Source organism: Lepisosteus oculatus, chromosome 25 (genome assembly GCF_040954835.1).
Source record: "Lepisosteus oculatus isolate fLepOcu1 chromosome 25, fLepOcu1.hap2, whole genome shotgun sequence".
Lineage (NCBI taxonomy): Eukaryota > Metazoa > Chordata > Actinopteri > Semionotiformes > Lepisosteidae > Lepisosteus > Lepisosteus oculatus.
In genome coordinates this window covers 10,607,226-10,633,349 of record NC_090720.1, presented here as the reverse complement: position 1 = coordinate 10,633,349, position 26,124 = coordinate 10,607,226, and the positions used below count along the sequence as shown (strand labels likewise).

At 40.6% G+C, this 26,124-nt stretch overlaps 1 protein-coding gene across 2 annotated transcripts in view; it reads right to left on the bottom strand.

Moving 5' to 3' along the window:
• Positions 1 to 8,160: 8,160 nt before the first annotated feature.
• The window catches only part of vwa5b1 (von Willebrand factor A domain containing 5B1), an 85,642-nt gene continuing 67,678 nt past the window's right edge, over positions 8,161 to 26,124 (bottom strand). For both annotated transcript variants that reach the window (XM_006641908.3, XM_069183624.1), the window contains 3 exons: positions 24,526 to 24,595; positions 18,241 to 18,364; positions 8,161 to 13,142 (listed from right to left, as the gene is read on the bottom strand). In XM_006641908.3, coding sequence (XP_006641971.2) covers positions 12,450 to 13,142; positions 18,241 to 18,364; positions 24,526 to 24,595 — 887 coding nt within the window. In that variant the 3' untranslated portion in view covers positions 8,161 to 12,449. The remainder of the gene's footprint in view (positions 13,143 to 18,240; positions 18,365 to 24,525; positions 24,596 to 26,124) is intronic.

Sequence of the window (26,124 nt, the reverse complement as noted above, 5' to 3'; positions counted from 1 at the left end):
TATTGTGGGCAATTTTCCCTTGCTGCTTCAGCCGACAGAAGGATCTGAACATGCTGAATAAATATGATGTGAAGAGTAACTCTTGAATGGCTCCAGCACTGGATGAGAGGAAAGATCGTGGGGGGGGGTGCTTGGGTTTCCATAAAGCTTAATCCAATTTGCTCATCCAGCAGATATCAGAAGATGCGGACAACAACTCTACAACTAAGCATGTCTGCTAAGGTATAACAGCTTTCTCTGAGGTGGATCCACTTGAACACCAGCACAAGGTAGTCAGAATCCTCCAGACAGGGTCAAAGGACCATGGCAGGGGCAGTGATGCAGGTGGAAGAACTTAGCAGTGTGATAAAATTCAAACGTGAGCAAACAGAACTTTACATGCCACGCAGTATATTGGCAAGGCTGTACTCCAATCAGAAACATTCGATGGGGGAAGAAAACTCCCAGCCTCCCTCTCTCCTTTCCAAAGAGGGCACACTCTTGTTTTTGTATCTGTACACTTTTACAGCGCATATCTTTCTTAGCTTATGTTTGTGCTGGAGACAATTTGAGCTTTTATATTCGCACTTACATTGGTTTTATTTTGGAATTTTGGGATTTTGACTATTTCATTACTCCCCCCAGTTTGGACCTGGCAACCGTTAATCGGTTCTGATGACAGCTAGGACAGTTGTGTGAAAATGCGGAGTGGACGAGGTCTGTACCGGCTTCCGTGTAGAAGGGAGCACTTACAGTACCAGAGCCATTGACTATTTTTGTGATTCAGCTAATGGCACAGGCCAGAATGGAGGCTGGGCTCAACCTGTGACCTGATTATCCAAACCAAGTCCAGGTGATGAAGTGATGCTGCAGCATGATGGGAAAGCATGATGGCTTCTAAAGCTGTTCTTCAGTTCTGATGCAGGAACTACTGGAACTACAGGCACCATCATCATCACCAGTTTTAAATTTGCACCACTATGTAAAGACAGTTGTAACTGTTAATAACAGGGGGGAGTGCCCCCCTGGCAGTAACAGGGGCAGCTGGCAGGGTCAAGACTTGCTTAAGGCACTTGCTGCTGGAGGCCCTCCAGGAAGGATTAAGAGAAACTGCAGTGGAGTACGTGATTCCCACACCCCATGACAGAAAACAACAAGAGAAAAGGGAACCTCCTTACCTGGGACCTCGGGGGAAACCCTCCTTTGGAGATGCTTCTTGTCACAATCGGCATCCCTGCTCTTAAGGGCGCTCTGACCCTTTCATATTTTCGTTGATTTTGTGCACCTGCCTCATGTTTTGTGTTCCATTATTTAAGCCTGGTCGCTCTCACTATTCCTGGCTCAGCACTGGAAGATGGACGCCTGGAAGCCCGCCTACCAGCGGGTCCAGGAGAGACCCAACGGCTTTATCATGGCCTCCTGACCATCTGACCCCAGGGCTTATCCTGTTTTTTTCCTGGTTTTATTCCCTGCCCCTGTTCGGGATCCCGTTCTGGATTTTAACCTTGTTTGTATCGTCTTGGATGGATCCCCCAGTTTTGGACTTTGGACTGCACCCCAGATTCCCACTTTGGACTGTCTGGATCTGTTTGCCCTTGCCTTGCTCCCTGAGCATCGGATCTCCGTCATCATATACCCCTCCCCCCCATGTCCTAATCCTGTTGTACCTTTCCCTGATGTCCCTCTCCACTTACTTCCAGATTATATCATCTGCATAGGGTCCTGAACTATGCTTCGCGGGAGCCTGGACTGGCTCCCTCTACACTTCTAGCGTTAAATGACATATTGATCAATTCTAAGAGCAAATCCAAATAGCAGTCCAAAATGAAGCCATCTCTCATTGGCTCATTGGTTTTGACGTGAGAACCACTTATGGTTTGCGAGAAAAGCAAAGCCGAAGCTGAAGCAGACACATTTGCGAATCATCAAGAAATAACTCATTGAAGGACTTGCCTCCTGGGCATCTCTCACTCTTGAAGGGAGTGCTCCATGTGAAGCACGGGCAAAAATCCTTCTTACAATGCAGCGCAGTGGGGCACACTTCCGGGCACGTTGTCATACTATCGAGTCGGAAGATAAATCGATACAGTTGCCGTCTGAATCATTCGAAAACATCCCTTAATCTTTCCCGTAGGAGAGGCAAGAAGAGTGGAATCAATTTTTCATTTAATTCAAGTGACAGCCCCTATCTGTGCCATGACCTTTTTCTTCTTTTGCCTCGGAGGTGGCTTGGCGCTGAGTTCATGAGCGCTGTGCTAATGCCTCCCAAAGCTGAAATTGCCTGTCGGTCTGGCTGTGACATTATTAAGGAACGCAGGGCTCGTGCTGGTTTTAAAGGCAAGGGCGTTGATGGAGCCAACTCGGATAAAGACTCCTCAAAGCACAGGGTGCATTAAGAGCAGGCTAAACCAATATGTTGTCCTTTACCGCTACGTTTTCTCTGGGAAAGGTCAAGGCGGGCTTCCTGGTATTGCTTTGAACTCCTAGTCCTTTTAATGAGTGTGTACTTCTTTGTTGCACATTCACATGGCATTCTTTCTTGAGAAGATTTTCGGGCAAATATCCTTTTGATGTAGTGTTCTCTACGTCAACCCTTCCTACATTAGCTATTTGATCTAACCTTCAATATCATATGCAATTAGATTCTCTTGCACTTGCATAATGGGGCTCATTAATTACTAATCGATGAAGCTGCAGCAGGCTTTATTGCGACCACTGTTGGATTTTTGTACATTTTTCTTGAAAGCATGTAGCTGTAAAACTGCTATAAATCTTTCCCTCAGTTTAGATTCACAGGTAAGCATTGTTAGTAGATCTACACTGCGATGCATTGCATCCATGCAGGCTATTTCCACTAAATTAGCAATGGCTGAAGGGATAGAAGGACATTTCTTCCCATCAGTTTTTAAAGTGTGGTGCAGCATCTACTGGTTGTAATAAGTATTACCATTGGGCACCAATTCAATGGATTAAATAAAAACAATGCAATTAAAAAAATAAAAATGTTGGCCATGCTTGGCAACAACAGAATGAAATGTGATCTGGCAAAATAAGATCAATTTCGACATCTTCTATATAACTATATTGTTATGTAGTTAATCCTTTCTGACTGGCTGTGATAATGTTTTCATTGCCAGTGTGACATTGAAAAAAATTGGACCGCTTATTAGCAATTTCTTCACAATTTACTTTGCTCATTTGCGGTGACAACTGTGTTACATCCACATGTCTGCAGAAATAGGCTGGATGGAGAACCTTCAATGTAAAAGGACATAATGACAAGAAAATAAATTGGGTAGCAACCAAAGTTAATCATGAGAGTTTGGACCAAGGACCAAGGATTCAGATCCCATCATTCAGAGCTTTGGCATCAGCACCACCACCAGGACAGCAGCCCTCTGGATTGTAGCTGAGGGAGGCAGGGTCCATCTTTCTCATCCAATGGGCAAGAGATTATCCCTCAAACCAAAAAGGTTAAAGCCAGCCATTTCAATAACAACTCTTTCTTTGTCAAAATCACATTACTGGGGTTTATCCAGATCTTCTGAGCTGGTAGTTAGCTACGTTTGTCCTAAGATCCATTCATTTTCTTACCACTTCATCCAATTCAGGGTCATGGGGGAGCTGGAGCCTATCCCAGCAAGCAACAGGTACTAGGCAGGGTACACCCGCAATGTGACACCAGTCCATCGTAGGGCCGACATTGACACACACACCAGGGCCACTTTTCCCAGAAGCCAATTTACTTCTCGTACCAACATGTCTTTGGACTGTGGGATGAAACTGGAGCACCCAGAGGAAACAAGGAGAACATGCAAACTCCCCCCAGGTCAGGAATTGAACCCAGGGCCCCAGGGATGTGAGGCAGCAATAGTAACCATTGTTCCACAATCACACCCTTTCCTAATCTCCATTCATCCATTTTCTAGCCACATCAGGTTATTTGCTAGCCACTTCACTTCAAATTTAACCAATTCAGGGTCACAGGGAGAGATGGAGCCTATCTTATTCCCAAACAGGGAAAGGGGGATACAGTCTGTACGGGACACCGGTCATTCCCAGTTTTCTTAATATAAGCACCACTTATGCCAAAGCATTTATTTTTGTGCGTTTGTCTTCATTGAAGTCTTTCTTCGTCCGAAAAATAATTTCAAATTGTAATTTTTAACCATTTTTTCTTATTTTGATTCAGTAACATGTCTGCAGCTGCAGCCTATTTAAGGGATCGTGCCTGATGTAGCACAGCTACTACTCAAGAGCTCTACAACGTTACCAGTTAGCACCTTCATGCACAGTCATTTTCCAATAATAACGCACTTGCAATGTCACACATTGTACTGGGCAGGTAGTAACAAGCAAATGAGGAAGACCTGCTGAAATACTCTGCTTCAGTTTTAACCTGTTGGGCACAGAGTAGTTCCACCTTTTTGACAAAAATCCTTTTGAATTATCCAAAGTTTTGGGGACCAGGGTGTTGGAGCTCGGTTAGGTGGATGCTTGTTTTTCAGTGAATTAAATTGCAAAAAAGCATGGATGAAAAATCCAGTAGTTTTCACTTAAACGTTAATTAGTGGACAGCAGTGCTATAGCATGCAGTAGGTATAGGGTTAAAAAAATGGTCCAAAGTAAAAGTAAGAAATTGAATCAGTGGGCCAGAATGTTTTTCAAGAGCTATAGGATCTTTTAGTACTTTTCCATCCAAGAACTCAACTTTTAAATATGTCAAGTTATTTAATATTAATAATTGCTTACACTTATATAGCGCTTTTTTGGACACTCCACTCAAAGCGCTTTACAGGTAACGGGGATCCCCTCCACCACCACCAGTGTGCAGCCCTACCTGGATGATGCGACGGCAGCCATCGTGTGCCAGAACGCTCCCCACACACCAGCTCTCAGTGGGGAGGAGAGCAAAGCAATTAAGCCAATTCATAGATGAGGATTATTAGGAGGCCATGATTGGTAAGGGCCAATGGGAAATTATGACCAGGACAACGGGGTTACACCACTACGCTTTTCAAGAAACACCCTGGGACTTTTAATGACCACAGAGAGTCAGGCCCTCGGTTTTACATCTCATCCGAAGGATGGCACATGTTTACAGTACAGTGTCCCTGTCACTATACTGGGGCATTAGGACCCACATGGACCGCAGGGTGAGCGCCCCCTGCTGGCCCCACTAACACCTCTTCCAGCAGTAACCATAGTTTTTCCCAGGAGGTCTCCCAACGAGGTACTGACCAGGCTCACACCTGCTGAGCTTCAGTGGGTTGTCAGTTGTGAGTTGCAGAGTGTTATGGCTGCTGGATATTTGGTAAAGTTCACACAGGTCTCAAGACAGTTTTGCAGGTGCTGTCTTGAGGATCAATGAGAGGCCATATTGTCTCCTTACCAGTTGTTGTAGGTTCAATACCCTTGCTGCACAATGTTGGTGTTTTCCTTGACTAAACCTTTTTTTTCTCCAGTCAAAGTCAATACTTGCATTGCGCTTAATGCTACCAGCTAAAAGCATGATAAACTTCCAACGTGAACAATTATGAGTACAGATGTAATGCTATTATGTATCACTTCAAGAAGTTCCATGGTTCAATTCAGTGAAATTGTGATCGTAGCACACAAAACACAAAAATAGGACCGAGTGTTTGAGGGACTCAGTAAGACATTGTAGCATTCAGCCCGTCTCTTAGGTCACAAAAGGCACTGCTTGTGTGTTCAAAAAGATGACATTCTACAACATTCAAACAACCCCATATATTTAAAGGATTTGGGCATTTAAACATAATCTAATGAAAAAGTGATCCATAATGAGTCTCCTTTACGTAGTTAGGACGTATAAGGCCCAGGAGCAAGTGCAAGCTAAGCTTATCCCTTTCTGATGTTGTGGTGTTCAAATGGTGTGGAAATCTCAAACAAATCCATAAAGCTAACATCCAAGCTTGTTTCCAGTGATTCAGTGCTGTGGCAGTATAGTTTTCTGGATGGACTGAGGTACTGTAGCAGCCTCATTTTGACACTTATTGAAACACATCTGACACATAAAGTCGCAGGAATAATGGTGATTCTCTACACCCGCAGGCCAAGACAACCACTTAGATGAAGTCGAAATCACTTGGATTGCAAGTATTCTTCTATATTTTGCTGGATATTGGAAGCTCAGAAGCTCAGAACTCAGAGCTGAGTTCAAACTTTTGTTCTAATCCTATTTAATTTCTCATGCATCGGCATTTGCAGTGAAATGAGATCTTATACCGAAATTGAGAAATTAAGTTCTCAAAATGGGGTGACACAGTGGTGCAGTGATTAGCGTTGTATGATCTCCTTGTGTTTGAATTGGATTCCTCTTGCTCTTTCCTCTTTCCTCCCAGAGTCCAAAGACATGCTGGTAGGCTAATGGGCTTCTGGGAAAACTGGCCTTGGTGTGGGTGTGTGCGTGTCTGTGTGTGCCCTGTGGTGAACTGGTGTGCTGTCCAAGGTGTATCCTGCCTTGAGCCTTTGACTTGCTACAGAACAGTATGTCTTTTCAGTTGACCCTGAACTGGATAAAGTGGTTAGAAAATGAAATGGATGGATGGAGTTAGCCAACTGGCAGAGTTCATTTTATGGGTTAGAATTAGGACCACTCTAACAATTCCACTTTGTGGACTATTGTGGGCATAACAAGGGAAACTTTACAAATGAAAAATCAATTATATCTCCAATCAGGGCTTACACTCTGTAGGGGAACAATCTGCATTCTGTTAATATCAATAATCATTAGATGGTTCAATTGCTAGCAGGTTAAATACAATTCTTTTCGAATTCTTCTCATATACAGTTCTCCAAGAAAATGAAAAATTAAATTGGAACCCTGTGTCCTTGCTTTCATCAGTTCAGGCTTGTTTTGCCCTTAAATCTGCCATGTTTTCTTCTCCAGAAGATATTGTCCAAGGAAAACTGAGCTAATATTCCATGATCTTATTTTAAACACAAAATGAGTGAGGCCACAGGTTATTTTTGGTTCAATTTTTTTGTCCATGGCAACAAGCTAGTTATTTTATTGAAGGGAATAATTACATTTTTAAACTATTTGTGTATAATTGTGGCAACTTTTATTAGCTTCATTCCTAGTGCAGATGTCATCTGTGCCAGCTCAGTAATTAAAAAGAGTCTCTTCCCGTCATTAGGTGTGCAGTATGTTTCATCAGCTCGGCCCAGAGGAAATCTGGAGTGACTGGTCCTGGAAAATTCTGGAAAGCTACTACCTAGCAGTAGACTGGGGTAAATGGGCTAATTGGGAACAGTGCTGGAATGCGAGGTGGAATGACGAGTCCTCCAGGGGCATGGAGTAACATTGAGAGAGAGAGACGCATTAACTTGGGGGTCTTAAAGCCCACCCGGCTCACAAACTGGGTACCAGCATTGTTCGGTTTGAACCCCTATTTCACGGGGAGCCGTGAGTTGTTCGTCTGCTTATCTGTGCAGAAATCCTAGGAGTCTTTGGAATCCACAGAGCTCAAGTGTGGACTGGATACCCAAATCGTATTTCACCAGTGTTCTAGAGCAAATCTAGACTTAATTGTTAATATGGTGGGAATCACAGCCCTGTATTAATACTGGTTATGCTTGTTGTAAGAATTGGTACGTAGTGAAACAAAAAACAAAAATATGTACACTACTATAATATGTAATTGTGATTATTAAGATATGATATGAAATTGCTGTATTGTGATCCTGGTCTACATTACACAGCTCTTCTTCTGGCAAAGCTAGATACAGTATACAATACTATCTTGACTGCTCTTCAATTAACTTTAGTGATTTTGGATACAAAACGTACAGCCGAAATCCAGTGGATCAAATGTCCCAGCTGTTTAGCGTAGTACTGTACCTTATCAAAACTCTAGCTAAAACCAAATGCACTAGGAAAGAAAAGACCTGAATGTGTATTTTGTCTTTAAACTGGTCACTAGCTTTCAGTCAGTGGGTTTGTCAAACATCTGATCCAGATGAATCTAGTTTTAACTGGATTTTCATTTAATTGTAATGTTACTGTTTATGCAAGCATTTTTAAATGATTATTAAATTACTTACTGATACAAAGATACCATAAGTTTTCCTGAGGAATATTATTGAGCCCAGCAAAGTGAACCCGCTACGATGTATTAGTAAAAAAAAACAACCAAATAAGAAACAACAGTTCAGAGTATATTTACTTCATTTACCATTTCAGTTTATTACATGCAGTGACATTGCTCATTTAAGCACTGGGATTTTTTTTCAAATCTTCACCGTTTAGCAGCACATAATAGTATTGAACAGTCAACACCATTTTTATTACAGTCACTTGTGCAACACAGATTTTTTCCACTGATCCTCAGTTTTAAAGTAAAGCCTGCAACAACATTTTTACAAGCACAGCTTTCAAAAATACCATGGTTTGTCAAGAAGTTACAGAATTTATACTGGCAAACAATCACAAAGAGTTCCAAAGTACTGTATCTGTTTAAGTAATGCAGTGAAGATGGAGCAGTTCTAGAGCACTTTGTTTTCAGATTCTACATATCTGAGTTTGAGACAATAATCCTTAAACATCTACATTGCTTTACCAATGTGGTGGACCATCTGCAGAGAAAGGAGTAAATGTGTTGGAACGTAGCTTAAACAAGGCCTGTATCTGAATAAACAATTTTTTTTAATGCTGGAGTCCATTGTTTTAACATTTGTGTATCCCTTTTGAAAAAGTTTGAACATTTATGGAGATATCTTCTAATATAATAATCAATATGTGAAAATTTAGGAAGTGAAAAGTTTAACAAAAACATGGCAATTGCACAAGCCACTGCTTTTAAAATATGCATAATTACCTTTTTAACACTTGAGCTTGATGTCTGTCATGATCAATAAAAAGGCTAATTCAGATTAAGTAAAAGCAGTGTAATTGATTATCATTGATGGTTTTCTCATACATCATAATTATGAAACATCACTGTCTCAAAAACAGTTGCATAATAAAACAACTTTAAGTATAGCATGTTAAAATTCCACTGTCTTAATTGTTCCTTGAAATAAATGTACAGAATATCATAGAGTGTCCATTCAGAATTAAGATATAAAATATTCTGTAAATAAACAGTGTCCAGTTCAAAAACACAGCTTATGTCTTGCCAAACATGTAACTTAAAAGTGCTATTCGGATATGAGAGAATAAACATTTTTTAAAAAAAGGAACATTCCTTGTCTTTAACAAACCGTTTCTCAATTAAGCCTGTCTAAAAAAACCTATGTAAACTATCTTCAAGTTCATGTTCAAGTTTAAACCATGTAACTTCCACTCATAAGGGACCACAAGCATAAGCAAGTCTGTTTTCAATGTGTACAATATACAATGTAAAAAAACGCACGTAGAAGCAGAAAAATATTTTTCATTTTATATTAAAGTGAAGGCGTGCTATTGAGACAATGACAATCTTACAGATGTTAGAGTGACTTTCTCAGTTTGAGTATTAAGAAATTTTGTGGGATACAGTCCTCATGAAAGCTCAAACAGTATTTAGGCACTTAAGGTTAATGAGCACAGAGAAAAACTGGAATTCAGTACAGTCTAACAGAAGGAGAGCTACAGCAAACCCTAAACAGTAAGATATTTCAAGGTGAAGCAATATGCTCAAAAGGCACCGAAATAATGTGGTGAGTTGAAATAGAAAATGTTTATATTTAATGACCGATTCATGCATAAATTCCCTTTCTATCATCTCATTTGTACATATAAATGTATGGTTTAGAATAGTTTTGCTCTTAGGGCTTATGAATAGTGTTGGGAAGATTTCATTTAAAAAAGGAAAAGCAGAGCAGTCTCTCACCAGAGGGAGTACCATATGGGTATCATAGATGCCTATCCATAAATGCCTCTTAAAGTCCCTGTTTCCATTATTTGAGTGAGAGAGGTTGTTTTTTTTTTTTTGGGTCCAGGCCTACCAATTATCAGTTTTAGAGAATTGACCATTTTTGCAGTTATGGGTTGCGTGAACAAAATTGTGACTTTTTACTAAAACTATGAAAAATAATGAAGACCAGCTGTCCAGTTATTCTTGACATTTGCTTTTGGTCCTTACAGCGTGTTTAAAGGACTTGTGTCATACTGTGTAATTTGCATAATAATTAAAGAATGTTTGGCAAATGTCAGATGCTCAATTGTTAATGGATTTTTTTTTAACGGTTGGGAAAGTGCATAGGGCACTTATATTAATAAGTACAAGTGGAAATGAGGGCTAGTAAGGCAAAAGCCTTTCTAAAGTTTTAATTGAGATGCCCTTGCCTGCATTTAAAATTAAATCTACCAGTCCAGAACTTTGGCAGGCCTTAATCATCATATCCTTTGTTGACAACAACTGTCTGTCCTGGTCCATTTGCCGGTTTGGCTCACATGTAAATTCAAGCAATGTTGTTTCCTTTCTGGAGAATGAGTTAGTTCATATGGTGCAAAGGAAGAGGTAAAGGTTTATTCCATGCGGAAAAGAAAAGAGACGCAACATTTCAGCTGTGGAACCTTCTACCTACTTGAACTAGTTTATTTGGTTACGGTATTGTACCCCATAAACTGTAGAAACTCAGCACATTTTTTTTAATTCCTACATAGGATCCTTGCACATTTTACCTTTACTACAGTGCTTTGACTTCAGACACTTGTTGAACATCCTGGTTGAACTATACTTGTTTTGTTCAGGTCGATGCTGGTTAACAGAAACAGAAGATTTTATTGTAGGCTTTCTGAAGTCATCTAAGGCAGTGGTTCCTAACTTAACTGCACCTGCACCTGCACTCAGCCTAACAACCTGCACCTGTAACCTGCACCCCCTTGGTTCTCAAATTATGGTCTCGCACCCCAGATCAAAAATTGTTGATGTGATTCGTGTTTTTGATGAGACAGGGCATCTCACACCCCCATGGGTGTGTGCACCCCAGGCTAAGAACAACTGGTTATACAAACATGCTAGATCTTAAGATGCTGGTATGGGGTCCTTTGTGGAAATGGGGGACATACTGAAACCTTTTTGCACATGGCACAAGTCCATTAAGCCTCTGAAGAATAAGGCTAAAAACAGTGCACAACCAAAATTGATATTTTAAATCTGCATAACAACAACAAGACATTGGCTTTCAGAGATAAAGACAGACTCTTATTATTTGATTTTCCATTTCATATACCTTTGCTTTTTAGGTTATCTAATTTCTCCTTTCCTCAGCTTATAAATTGAATAACCTGAACATCTGTTTTTCATTAATTAATTTGATCTCCCAATCTTTCAAAAAACAGCCAATAACTAACAACGTCAAAAATAAAATGGATTTAACAGGGTTGTCAATGCTGGAAGCTGTCTTTCTACTTGTTTATAGATACCACTTAAAACGGCTTCCACAACTTTATGAGATCGTCTGTTCCAAAAACCCACAGCTCCATGTGGAAAAAAAGCCTCCAATTGTACTGATACACATGTACTTTCGCTGGTATCTGCTAGTCCTTGTTTCCTTGTCGAGCTTAAACAAGCTGGTATACTCTCAGCAGTTCAATTCAGGATTTTAAATGCCTCAGTGATTTCACCGAGACATTCTGTCATAGTAGCCTAAATAGATTAAGTTATTATAAGTTCTCAGTATATGACATTTTCAAATGTTAAAATTCTTGTTTCCAGCGCAGTGAGTTCTATTGTGTGATACAGTGAGTTAAGCTGAATGCAGTATTCTAAACATAGCCTTAGAAAAGAATTGTACCGTTGTAGCATGACTGCCCTTGATTGGGATTCATCTCCTTTCATCGCATTTCCAAGCATACATTTCACCTGTTTTTTAACTTCACTGATTCCTCTAGAAGAGGACACTGCTGAGCCAGAATGAACTCTTCAGTCCTTTTGGAGGTTATCTTAAGTTCAGCTCCTCCTACGTAAAATGCTATATTCTTTTTGCCAGTTTGAAATACCTTCCACTTAGTAACACTCATTTTCTATAGACACACGTGACTGTGTTTGCAGATTTCTACATGTGAAATTCCTCCAGAATTTCCAGTTTCCAATTGCTGTGGTTGTCGTGTTTGCAACTCCAGCTAATCTAGTATCATCTTCACTTTTGTTTGTTTTGAAATGCTTTCCAACTGGACCAGGGCCTAGAGGGTCTTCATACACATTAGAAAAAAAGAGAAGGTCTTTCTCTAATAATCAGAGCCCTCTGATCTCTTCCCCCTCACCTTTGCTTAATCCTCACACAAGCATGCTACATTTTGTATCGAATAATGCAACTGCTCCCTATTTGACCACTTCTTGCTATATAGATAAACGTAGCATCTAGGTAAATGAACCAACGATTAAAACAGCAAGCTGGCAGATGAAGTTCAAATCCACACAAACCTTTTCCCACGAAAACCAGCTTTGGAAGCCACAAACACAACGACAGTGTGACAACACAGTGTTTGATCCCCACCGGCTCAGTGTCCGCCGGGTTTAGACACTGCTGGGGTTGTAGCAGAGCATGGTCAGTTGCAGGTTTTCATCCCAGTGTCTTAGGATGACGAAGAGCTGCCGGGCCGCAGCTTTGACTGAAGCCAGATCCCGGCCTTCCGGAATGACCTGTGAATTGAGCCACATGCTGGCTTTGGCAGCAATCAGCTCCCATTCTATGAAATATTCAGCTGAGCTGTGTTCCAACCAAGCCAGGGCCACGGCCGTAGCCCACACCATCCCCTCGGGCTCAAGATACTTCTGGAGGCTGCTGACGGGGGGGGGCGTGTCCACGCCCTCCGACACGGACCCCCTTCCGCTGTCCGTCTGGGAGTTTCCAGGCGACGGCCCAGGGTCCGCGGGGAGCCCGTTCTCCATCTGCGGACTCCGGGGCCGGTTTCCTGCCAGACCGCCTGAAAAAGCAGAAGGGCTCAGGCCAGCGCCGAGCTCGTCGGGCTGGTAGCCGCAGTGATCTCGCGGTGCCCCGTCTTTTGGGGAAGCCTCCGATGGGGAGCCCGTTTTCCTGCCATTTTCCGGGGCCTCCGTCTTCCTGCTGCCGGCATGCGACATGTGGGAGGCGCTCTGCCGGTGGCTGGCGAACGGAGAGGTCCATTTGAGCTTCTCCATGGGGATGTTGATGGCCTCGGAGAAAGCACTGCTCAGGACAAACGCACCACACGCTAGCTGTAAGGACACCTACCGAGGAAAACAAAATAATAATGGCTTTGAATTCCACCCTCTGCAGTTCAAGTTCAGGTTTGTTGTACAATGAATGCCATGGTTGTAATCCCTCCTCTTAAGGGCGCTCTGGCTCTTTCACATTTTAGTTGATCATGTGCACCCGCCCTCAATCCTGCCCCGCCTTATTTAAGACGGGTGCTCTTGCTACTCCCGGCTCTGCATTGGAAGAAGGACGCCGGAGGCCCGCCTACCACCAAGTCGCCCTACGCCCGTGGCTTGAGGGCAGAGGCCCCCTATTGGCGTCCCAACCCGGCTGAGTCTGTGGCTCAGAGCACCTGGTCTCGTTATCCCCATTTTTATTCCCTCTCCCTGCACCGGACCCCGTTCCGGTTTTTAACTGTGTCTTGTTTTCGTCTCGTCTGGATTTCCCGGTTTTGGACTCCTGGACTTCGCCCCGGATTTCCCCCCTGGGCTCCCTCAGACTTATCTGCCTTGGTCAAGCCCCCCAAGCACCAGTTCACCTTCGTCACGTCCCATGTTTGTCAACCTGCCCTGATCCTCGTCTCCTCCCCGTTGTCTTTTGCCACCTACTTCCAGATTATACCGTCTGCATAGGGTCCACAACTACACATCTTAACAATGAAATGCTTACTTGAGTGTTCTCCTCATGTGATAAAAAGGACAGAAATGATGATATAACATTGACCTAGAAAATGACATCACAATTCTTGGAGGCAGGAACAGGGTAGCAGCTCTCATTTTAACCAGCATTTAGACGGCAGTGAAATTCAGCAGTGGCAGTATTTTGAGTTCAGTGCAAAACCTGACGGGTGTAAGTGGGGGCAGGATTTAAGTGGTGGAGTTTAGGACTCTTGTGGGGTAGAAGCTTTCTTTGAACCTAGAGGTCCGAGCTTTTATCCTCCTGAATCTTCTGCAAGAAGTAAGAAGAGAGAAAAGTGAATTCCCTGGGTGTTTACCATTTACCATTCCCAGGTAAATTTCACATCTGCATTTTTTATACAAACATCACTCTAAGATGCAATTGCATTTATTAACTTATTTGAAGGCACCGTGGGCAAATAATACATTTATAATTCCATATAGCAATGGATAGATGGTGTCTGGGGAGGTTGCTTTAGAGACTTTGTGTTATAAATCTGTCCAATACATCCTTTCACAATTTATGGTCATTGGTGTCAGTCTTAATATGATATACTAAGCAAGAAGGAATTTGATTAAATATCTGTTGTGACACCTGAGAGCAATAGATCTTTGTGGTAGCTGACGCATATAGCCTACCATTAGCTGTGTAATCATTAGCTTGTTCTTCAACAACGACCTGCTCTGTCTCGCCAGGACCACAGACTGTGGCAAGGGGAAGGGCAGGAGAAAGAAATTCTACTATTCCGATGAGATCTTGATAGTTCTATAAATTCCATTTCCACTTTAACTGGTAAAGATGTACAGTACCTTTACAAAAATAAAAAAACAGTGAGATAACCAGTAATTTCGAATATGATCATACAGCACTTGGACACTCAGAAAATACTGTTGCTGCATTTCCTGTTTCAAGGACATGCTCAACTTCAATTTCCAGAATGCCTAACAAATTGGCATCACTTTAAGTGTTACAAATACTTCGCCACAAAATGTTTTTCACAAACACCACCTTATTTTTGCAACTTACAGGATGAAACTTAAAATAAGGATTTAGAAAAAAATCAATTGCAAAATGATAGCCAGACAGTTGATTATGCACTACTGACTTTTATGACAGGTCTATATCTTTTATATAGAGGAGCAGTGGTGGCTCTGTGGCTAAGGATCTGTGGCTGGAATGTTGCTGGTTCAAATCCTGCTGCTGGCAGAGGAATCCTCCTCCGTTGGGCCCCTGAGCAAGGCCCTTAACCCCTGCTGCTCCAGGAGTGCTGTATAAATGGCTGACCCTGCGCTCTGACCCCAAGCTTCTCTCTCTGTCTGTCTGTCTCATGGAGAGCAAGCTGGGGTATGCGAAAAGACAAATTCCTAATGCAAGAAATTGTATAGGACTAATAAAGTGATCTGATCTTTAAGACAAACACAATACTTAGTCCACCTGACCAAAATTAAGTAATGAATTAAAATATTGTTCTGTCATTTAAAAAGGAAAGTAGATTCATAGCTTGTGTAACTTTTTGTCTATAAATAAGAATGTCAACTCTTCATTCAGGCACCTTGGAATTTGCTGTGTTGCTAATCACAGTTAATTTTACTGAAATGGTTTCAAGCTGGCTTGACAGCTTCATTCACTCGACCTGCATACCAAGCAGCCCCTTGAAATCTATTAATCTTTCTAAAAACCACAACAGAAGGCTTGTTCTGCGGGGTTTTGCCTGCACAATTTTCTCTATAAAATTGCCCATCTTGTTAATATTCATATTTACTAGTAAACGTGGATCTACATGTATTATTCATATTTATACAGTAGTTGCTCCATCTTTTAAAATATCTACCTTCTGTCAGATTCACCAAGTAAATTCTGCTTGGGGGCACTACATGACAGATTAATGACAAGAAGTTGCTTCTGCACAAGTCTGCTGCCTATTTGTGTATGAAATATTCTCTTTTGCTTTTTAGATGCAACAGAAATTAGAATTACAGTCAATATTACAGCTGTAGCTAAAAAACACAAATTTTACACTGACAGCCTAAGGCATGTTGTCAATTTCTTTCTTAACAGATAAGATAAGATCACTTTATTGGCCATATAAAATTTCTTGTTTTAGGAATTTGTCCTTCCGCATACCCCAGCTTGCTCTCCATGAGACACACAGACAGGGAGAGAGAAGCTGGGGTTCAGAGTGCAGGGTCGGCCATTTATACGGCGCCCCTGGAGCAGTTGGGGTTAAGGGCCTTGCTCAGGGGCCCAACGGAGTAGGATTCCTCTACCAGCCATGGGATACAAACCGGCAACCTTCCAGCCACAGGCACAGATCCTGAGCCACAGAGCCACAGGACCAATATATTTATTTACTAGAATTTTTTCTTTCAGTCTACAATCTTACAGTCTACAGGTTTCTCATCAATGTTTGTGAGATTATTTCATCTTCTATTTGCTCTTTAGCATGTTGTATCACTCTCAAAATAACCATTTGTTTTCATCTCCGTTACAATAATGTTATATCTTTCTCTTTGACTTTTTAATGTGTTTTTATACTAGCCTTCAAACCTTTTGAGTTATTCTATAATGTGCATTCTTTCATCGAACATTTTTGTTATTCAATTTAACAAACAGAACGAATCTGTTTTGTGTTCTGTCCTTTTTTTCCTGCGTCTCATTACCCTGTTCTGCTTCCCTTATGTTTTTGTTGAACAAGACAGGTTTGGTGAAGGAGGGGGGACAGAGTGGGATGTATTTAATGTGCAGCTCCAATCAGTTATTAAAGTACTGGAAAAGTTTGAGGAGGGAGCTGCATCAGCATGTGTAGGCTGCAAAGGAACTGGTAAACTTTTATTCCATGCTGAAAGAAAAAGAGAAGAAACCGAATTCTTCAAGCTATCTGTTCCTTATTAACGTATTGTACAGGGTAAACTCAATACCCCATGCTATGTGGACAATGTTTAGCAATCAGTCCTCTTCCTATTGTTAGTCCAACAGATGCAAATAGCTCATTTTCCAATACACTAACGCTCACTCTCATACAGACAGGGTTACAAGACATTGCTTTTGGTTAGATGGGTCAATAAGAAATCCATTGAATACTTGTGGGACAAGTTAGGTTGTTCAATAACAACATCGTTAACCACGGACCATTGCACAGTTTTTTCAGACATTGCAACATGACTGGACAGCTATCCTACTAACCCTTGTGTTAGTTCATGCCATACGGATATCAGAAATGACTCCTCTGCTCCCTTTTGATTTGTGGGCTTGCAGCATGAAAAAACAGATGGCCTCAACACGCACATTTCTGGGGGTTGTGCGCCTGTTCATCTGATATGAGAGTTGTAACAACAAGCTGCACTGATTAGCTGAGAGCCTGGCAAATGGAAACAAAATATGTGGAAATAAAAATCCGGACACTGGGTGTTCAACAATTGAGAAACGGGTGCTAAATAACGTTCAGTTTCTTCTCTTTTTGCTCTTTGCAGAGTATTCATAGAACCCATTAAGCATAGTTTCAGTTCACTGCCATTTTTTAACCATAGCCAAGAGTTCCTATTCTATAGGGAGTTCTGTTACATTTCATTTTTCAATTTGAGATGAATTTGAGATACCCAGGCATCTTCCTTTCCTTATGCAACCATAGCATGATAGCTTGCTTTCATCTTTAAAAGCAGAGTCCTCTATATTCATAGTCTTGGAGAACCAAAATGTCCTCTGGATGTGTATAAGAATTGAGACCACTAAGGAAGACCTATTTGACATAAATGTCTCCGCCAATAAAGGGGAACTGCAACACTATTTTGATATCTCGGGGCTAGAAAGAATCAGCATTGATGAGTGCATTTCAAACCACAATAAAAGTCAAATGTACACAGTAACTTGTAGTAACAATGTGGGAGTCGGAGGAGCCGTGGTGAGCACTCATAGAAGTTGAGCCAAAACTGGAAAAAAAAAAAACACAAAAAAGGCAAAAAGAAAACTGCGCCACTGTGCACCGTGCCATCCAGGCTGGACTTACTCCATCTAATGGGGTCCAGCCTGGGAAAAAAACTCTTGGCACTGTGAAATGCAGTGAAACCTGTACTTATTCGCTTGTATTGATTTGCAGGTATTGACTATGACAATAGTCATTACAGTGACTAGTGAGCAGGAAGGGCGGCTTCACGTCGCAAATTCGTGGGAGTTCGAATGCAAGTTTGCGACAACTTGGCGACTTACAGTACTTTCGCAAAGTTCACAATTTTGTGCTTCATTCGAAACGTGTTCATTTTTTTCCGATAACGTCAAGGAGTTTAATTTGTTACCGAGATTTAAGAACCGGGAATCGGGACTGCAGTTCCCCCTTTAAGGGTTTAAATCCAGTGTCTCGGTAATTATGGCAATAGATCATCGGAAAGGAAAACCAGAGGACATGCCGGTTCTCCACATAAGACCTAGCTTAGAGGTCCCAGGTGTGGAGACACCAACCAGTGGGATGTAGTCGTTATTTTCGCTCTCTGACTCGCTGACGGACTCGCTGGTCTTGCTTGGCGAGCGGCACATGAATCCCCGAGCAGCCTTTGTCAGCAGTCGTGTCCTGCTGAGGCTGAGCCTGGAAAAGTAATTAACAGAAAGACACAAGAGCTCAGGGTTATCGAGATAGCAGGCGAACCTTGACATTTTCAGGAGTTATAACACTGACATCTTGCTCTTCTTACAGTAACCCTCACCCTACCTACACTGTTTCCTGCTTCCATTCCAACTGAGCTCCTGACCACACCGGCTTACAGATCCCTCGATCTGAAATGTTTGCTCAAGAAAGACCTTTCTTTCACTGTCTGCAGTGGAAAAAGGATTGGATTAGAAATTATTACCAGCACTCTACCAGAACTAGAATTAAATCAAAGAGGCTGGTCAGTCTTCCTTCATTTAAGAGATTTAATGGCCAGGTATCTGAAATAAAAGCATATGGTGTGCATGCAAAAAAGAGTGATTCCTTCAGGAGTGTTTGACACAATGTTATTTCTAATTGTCCGTAGATCGTGTGCTGATCGTGTTTTGACTGTCTGTAGCTCATGTATTGACTGTGAAAACCGTTACAAATGGTAAAGAAATGGTTTGAATTAAGTGTTCAATAAACCTAATGTGTTCGATAAACCCATGGAATTAGGAATTATGTCTGAAAATGGGAAAGCAATGGAAATGGATATTTCATGTGCAGTGCAGAAAGCCTTTGCACTAAAATGGGGTGTCAGCTGTAATACTCCATAGTTTCCAGTGATTTTGCATTGAGTATCGAGATGTAGTAATGGCTTATTTTGCACACCTTATATGGTGTTTTGCATATTTTTTATATTAAAACAAGATTTACTTTAATAACCCTGTCTTCTCCATTAGAATAAAGAGGCGTATGTTTTGACAGGTCTCCCTCAGTGACTAGAGGGCTAATGGAATGTTGGTTGTTCATACGAATTTTATTGGCATATAAATTGTGTTACACTTTCCCTGGATGACAGCGCAGGGCTTTTCTGTGCAATTGAATGGAGTGTCTGGCTGTGCGTTGTTAGTCTTTTGATGGTAAGAGAATTAAAACTCATGTATTATCTCTGACTGCGGCATTACAGAGAATATTGGAAGCATTTAAAAAATAAGGAGAAAGAGCTATTACATCCAACTCAAAGGTAACTGAATAGAAAGGAGACAAAGGAACACAGAGATAATGTAGTGCTGAAAAATAGAGAGGTCTCATAGACACTTAAGAAGTCTGTGTGGTAAAGCCAGTCAGATACAGCTTTAACAAACGCAGAGGAGAAATATTTTGAGCTTTCCAGAAATAAAAGGAGGACTATTAAATCTACCTTCGTTTCCACTAATTCATTTATTTTTTTATCTTGCTGACAAAGACGCACTCTGCTCATTAAGAAATTTAGGCCTCTGCATAGGGAGTTGTCATGAGACTAACGAATTGTACTGGAGTGTATATAGACAAGGGACATGAGCTAATTCTTTGCTCAGGAGCTGGAAAATTGAAAAGAAATTGTCAATTAAGGAACATAATTCTAGTACTTTGATTAAATAATACCACAATTTTGTTCAAATCAATCAAATCAAGAATACTACAAAATAATATAATCAACTGAAAAGAGTATGCTCAGAGTTTGATTTAATAATCCAGTTCTTGGGTTATTTCTGGTATTTTGGGCACACCTTTTTATGAAAAATAAGTCTTGATGCAACATGCAATAGAGCTTACAGGATGCCTGGAGATATTCAAATGATCAAAAAAACAATGAGTTATTTTGTTATAAGTGTAAAGAGGGTGGAAATCAATTAGTGAAGAGTTTAATTATCACGTCACACTGTGTGTGATGAATGCAGTGTGAAAAAAACTGAAAATGGAGAGGCTTAGCTCTCATGATAGAAGTTTGAAGAAAAAACAAGATTAAACTTGAGTCAAACCTCTTTACAACGTAGAAAAGCTACTGTCCAGACTGGGTTGCTGGCTACATGAACAACACTACAGAATTCTCTTAAATCAACTGTGTTCAATATACATTGGTGTTTTGTTTTGCCTTTTTCTGGAAGATTGTTTAGCATTTTAGGTATGTTTTCTCTGTATTCAATGCTTACATGAAGTTTGTTTCGATCTGGTAAAAACTCTAAGATAATAATGTTTCAGTAAAGACTTGGGGAGGCATGGTGGCACTTGTGGCTAACAATGCTGTTCTGCAGCACTGGGGCACTGGGTACAACTTAGGTCCTTGGGTGCTACAGTATCTGGAGTTGAAAATAGATGGATGGACTGAGAATACATTGGTAGAATCTCTTAATCACCTGAGGGAAAACCTAAGCCTAGAAGGACAACAGGATGATAAAGCATATTACACTGATGATATGTGTTATGATCTTACAACCTAACATAGGTTACATCTTCTTGTCTGGTTGAACTGAATATACAGTATAGGTGTTTGGAGCAGCATGGAGTGTTCCAACTGAGCAAACACATCAAACAAGATGCATTTCAGCTTTTATTAAGCTCATAAGACATACTGAGCATCTTAGGCTTACTTTAGCTTTACCTATCATACTTGAACTGCCCCCAACAGTTTTAAGAATGATATGGCATTCAGTCCCTTCATTTGTGTGCCAATTAATAAATATTAAAGAACCCTAGTGTTGAATTTCAATTTCATTTAGCAGCTTTAATTGTATCACCACCTTATAGGTGGATGCTGCACATTGGTGGTGGTGGAGGGGAGTCCCCATTACCTGTACAGCGCTTTGAGTGGAGTGTCCAGAAAAGCGCTATATAAGTGTAAGCAATTAATTATTATTATTATAGGCACTGGGCCCTTACTGACTGGTTAAAGGAGTTATTTTGCTGTTAAATGCTTTGGAAGGGCATTGATTTTATTATTAATTATTTTAAAAGACTGTTTAGAACTGAAGATTAGATATGTCCAGGTTTCAGTTAAGAATCTGGTTAAGTAAGACTCGGTGATTACTGATTTCTGTTACTTGAGTGTTGCCAAATTTTGCAATACAATTCTTTTGGTTTCATTTCACTCTGTCTCTACATCTTTAATTTTCTCTGCTGGACCTCTCTTTAAATCAAATTGATTTGTGTGGGCTGCACTTAAATTGGCCCTTTACTAACTAGACTCATTCGGCAGAGATTACTGTAGGCTGGCAATAATTTTATAGCATTTCTTTTAGCAAGTGGGTGTCACAGAAGTAGGCTTTACAAAATTTTCGTGCCTCTTGGGCTGAAATCTTTGTACTGAAGGATAAAGAGCTTGGAGGCAATTTTTATAGACATTTTTTAATTCTTCTTAGGAAGGATTCATCTCTAACAGTACTTGGTATAAGAAGGGTGTAAGAGGGCAATTGGCTTAGACAAGAAGGAAATTCATGTCTGAACCACATTCCCCACAATGCTGTGGGAATGCAGTGGGGTCACCTGACCAGTTGTGAGAAGGCAATTGGTCAGGTGGCAGTTTAAAAAAACAGGAATAGCTGGCTTCCAGGATTGGTCTGAAGTCTCAAAGATAGACTTGGTTTTTGAAAGATATTGGTTAAGAAGAGAGAAGAGTGTAGAGATAAAGTGTGAAAACCAGTAAGCAGATTAGCTGCCTTCTGTGTATAGTGTGGGGCACCGAAGAAGTCAGTTTGTAGCTCAAAGTGGAGACAAGGTTTTGTTTTTCCAAATTGTTTATAAAGCATCGCGTATTCCAAACATAATGACTGCGTTTATATATTTGTTTTCCTGGGTCCACCTGCTCTAGAGATCCCACTATGGAATCCTGAATCCTAGCTGCGTCACATGGATTTTATATGCACTTAATTAAAAAGGCACAGAAGAGTTTGATGTGATCAAGAAACCATTACATATCTAAAGGAAAGTCTACATATAGACAACCTTATTTTTTGTGGTTTTAGTTATATGCACATTGGAGTTCATTATTGAATTGTTTTCATTGCATTTCTATTTCAAATTCATTTTGAAACTCTGCCACTCTCAAGAACCTGTGAAAATAAGTTCTCCTTTGAATGATAGAACAACGTGTGGCAGGTTAGTTAAAATCTGAGTGGCATTGCTTTTTCTTGCGGCAGGCATAACTATTGGTCTTCTCTTCGGTCATCAATTTTAATGCATCGAAAACAAAATACAAAATAATAAAGACAACGCCTCTGCACAATTAATGCTGAATTTTATCAGCAAATTTGCCTCTGGATTAAGTGGAGCTTGTCACATGAACATAGTTCTTTTAACTTTTGCTTTATGGGTGTAACAGTGCATTGTGTGTGCCAGTTCTAAACATAAGGAACCCATATACAGTACATCACTCCTGCACTCCTGGATCATCATCCCAAATTGCAATCACAATCTTTGTGGCCACTCAACTGGGCTCAAACTCAATTGAAGGTAAAAATAATTGCATGCATTCAGCTCTTTACGTGCCCCCTGTCCTCTGATGTATTGTGTTTTTGTTATTTTATCAGAGAGGGGACCTCGAAAGATTTTCTTCAATCTCTCACAGCCTGTTGTCTTGTCTTGGAAAAATAGGGGATTAAACCTTCACAATAGAAGGAGTGCTACAGGCTTCATTGAGGAGCTCAAATTGCCCAAACAGATAGCCAAATCTTTTTGGATAACCAAAAAGAGTTATGGGTTCCAGAGAGAAAGTACTGAAATTGACATTTTTATAACCATATATACGTGTAAGGAATTATATACTACTACTCCTACTCATAATAATAATGCTTCACATACTCATACACATTCATGCTGAAAGCAGTTCTCACCTCCACAGCACCTGTGAACCACAAACGCCACCACACTTATCAGGTGTAAAACTGTGAATGTACTTCACCAGTTGACTTAAGTGTGAAAATTAGGTACTTCAACCCAGCCAAATTTGATCATAATTCAAAAAGTGAGCGTTAATAAAATCAGAAAGGAAAATAAAATGAAGCACAGGCTTCAATTTATTAGCCTTCACTCATCGTATGGCAGTGACGTGAGGTAGTGAGAGGTGGCTTTAGGAGAAAGACACCTATTAAGGAGGGAAAACAAAAACAGGGTAAAATGAGACACATCTGGTGTAATTAAATAAAAGCACCCAAGGGGAATGAGATTCCAAATGAGGGAGAGGAGCAGATAGGAGAGGTTCTGTGTGGAATTGGCCACTCCCCCGAGCTAATAGGAAGATGTATAAGACCAGCCCAGAGGAAAAGGAGTTCAGTCTGTGTTTGGGCTCTAGCATGGGAGGAAGAGGGAGTCAAAACCACAAAAGGAGTGCTGGGTAACAGGTTAACTTATGGGCCTGTGGAAACTCAAAACGAGGACATGAGAAAATGCAGTTTAGGTTGTAATGGTGGGCACCACAGGTGCTGGACAGGTGGGCTGTGTAGTTAGTTTTCTAAGGAACACTGAAGCAGGGTTGATGGGTGTTGACACCTAGAAGGGTAGGGATGTATCTGGCTGCCGTGCAAGGTAGCAGTGTACCATCTTCGTTCTCCGCTATGGGATGTACAGAGGGAATGCTGAGTAGGCCTGAGCTATTAGAAGACAAGCGTGCACTATGAGTGGGAGAGAGTGATTAACAAAATTGCTGAAGCTGTGTCAGGGGTGTGAGTCATGAAGCTAGTGCTGCATCCCTGGCCCAACAGGATCAGCCCGTATAACTGAAGGTGGAATAGTGAATGATGGTTCTTGTGATTAGGGAAGGATACCGAGTGACTGGGCAACACAGAGTGCATCAGGTGTATGCTCCAGTGCCTAATTAATGTGTGGATTAGTAAAGGATTTCAGAGACGAACAAAGAAATTTAAGACTGGGCAGTATTTTTAATGTAGAGGGGATCGACTAAAACTGTTTGGGGAGCCCTGAAGGGGTTTAGCCAACTCAGACAGTAACTCCAACAAACCAATCAATAACTGCACTGGTGTAAATGTGAAAAGTAGATATTGTATAATCTGGTTTAAAAACTTCAAACTGGAATTAAAAAATGGCTATTTAAACCAGGTTTCTCCCATGCAATAACTCATACTTCTAAACAAAATCTAAAACAGGAGGGCCTCTGCAAGGGTGCCTATCTCTCAAGAAAAACCTGAGAACAACTGAGTTTATACCTCAACCCCACCATGACCCTCAACGTAACAAGAAGCCTTTCCTTTCCCGAATCATAATTATGAGTGTAATACTGATCAACACTTCTGGAGAGTTTCTAGGTGGACAAACTGCTTCTTCAGTCCATTTTGGCCTCTTACCTGGCAGAAAACAGGCTCTCTGCAGATCGCTGGGAATGGACAGAAGACACTGAGGGGCTTCTCTGTGGAACTGAAAGAAAGGTTTCGTTATTGATCCAAAATATCAAATATTGCTTTTTGCAGTAAAGTGTTTCTTCCATAGTAGGTAGTTTGCATATCAATTTACGCATAACGTGGTTGGTTTTTGTATGCTTTTACATTGGTGAAACGTATGTGGATCTAGGTTTTTCTATCCAAGAGTATGTTTCCAATGGACTTATACAGAAAACCAACACAGAAATGTATGGACATGGTGCCAACAAGCTTAGCCTGGAAGTTGAACATTATCTTCATCTATTGGGATGCGTTTTTAAGTTTGGCATTACATGTATACTTACCTGTACATAACATTTTCCAAATATAATCAGATTTTTTTGGAGCTGGGACATTATTAAGGCAATTGCTTTAAATACTGTCAAGACACTGTCTGGTAGGAATACAATTGACTACAAAATACAAAGTGTTCCTTGTTTCTTATTGTTTTTTTATAAAAGATTGCACTCAGTTTTGCATCGGAACACCTCCAGGAATAAAAGAGTGCTTTTCGGAAAATATTACCAAAAGAATGGTTTTACTACAGTGAGATAAAGTTTCATTGCTTTATGCTTTATGGTTATTTTTTTTTTCCAGTAAACTCTAGAAGAGTGGAAGACAGAGTTAGATTCCATCTGCACACTGAAAAGCTTGACAATTGATTAGTGTTTGGATAAGACGTTACCTAAACACATTCCCGAGTCAAAAATATTGTGATACGTGCATCTGTAACAGAAAACTGTGAACAAATTTCAAAAAGTCTCCAGCAATTAAAACTGGAGACATCCGAGATGCAGATTACAAGCTATGAAATACAATTGCAGTGAACACAGCTGTGTTAATTGTATTATTGTACGTCATATTTAGCCTGCTCTTTTAACCCAGCTTCTGTGTCTAACATCTGTTCTTTTAATGGCTGGAATTTTTTTTGTAAATTGGATATTTGTTGCAGATAATACATTTTTCTATTTTCATTTAATTAAGTTTTACATACTGATAAATTACCATTAATCACTTATAACTGATTATATTTTGCTGTATAGTCCCTGGGTGGTTATTAGTTTCACTACATACATTTCATACAGAAGATGGGACACACACATTGAAAGAAATCAAATACATTCAAACAAGATTTATAACCGTTTCTTGCCTTTTTACAACAATTTTCTCTGAGAGGGAGATACAGTAATAACGTGTTCCATATGGGCGCCCACATGTTCAGAGATCTGCAATCCTTCTTCTGGATACTCACTTTCTCAGATCTGACAACGTCTGGCTACAAAGTGCTGTTGCACAAAGACATTACTAATTGCTGTGTAGCAGGTGTTGTATAATGTCTTTCAAATTTGACCTGAAGTTGTTTGGATATTTAAAAAATAGAATATTTTGGGTGATTTAGATCAATTATGCAGATACCCAGAATAGTATAAATCTAATTTTACTTCATACTGTACGTATATACAGTGCCTATAGAAAGTCTAAACACCCTTTCCAAAGTAACACATTTTGTGGCCTAATAGCTGGTTT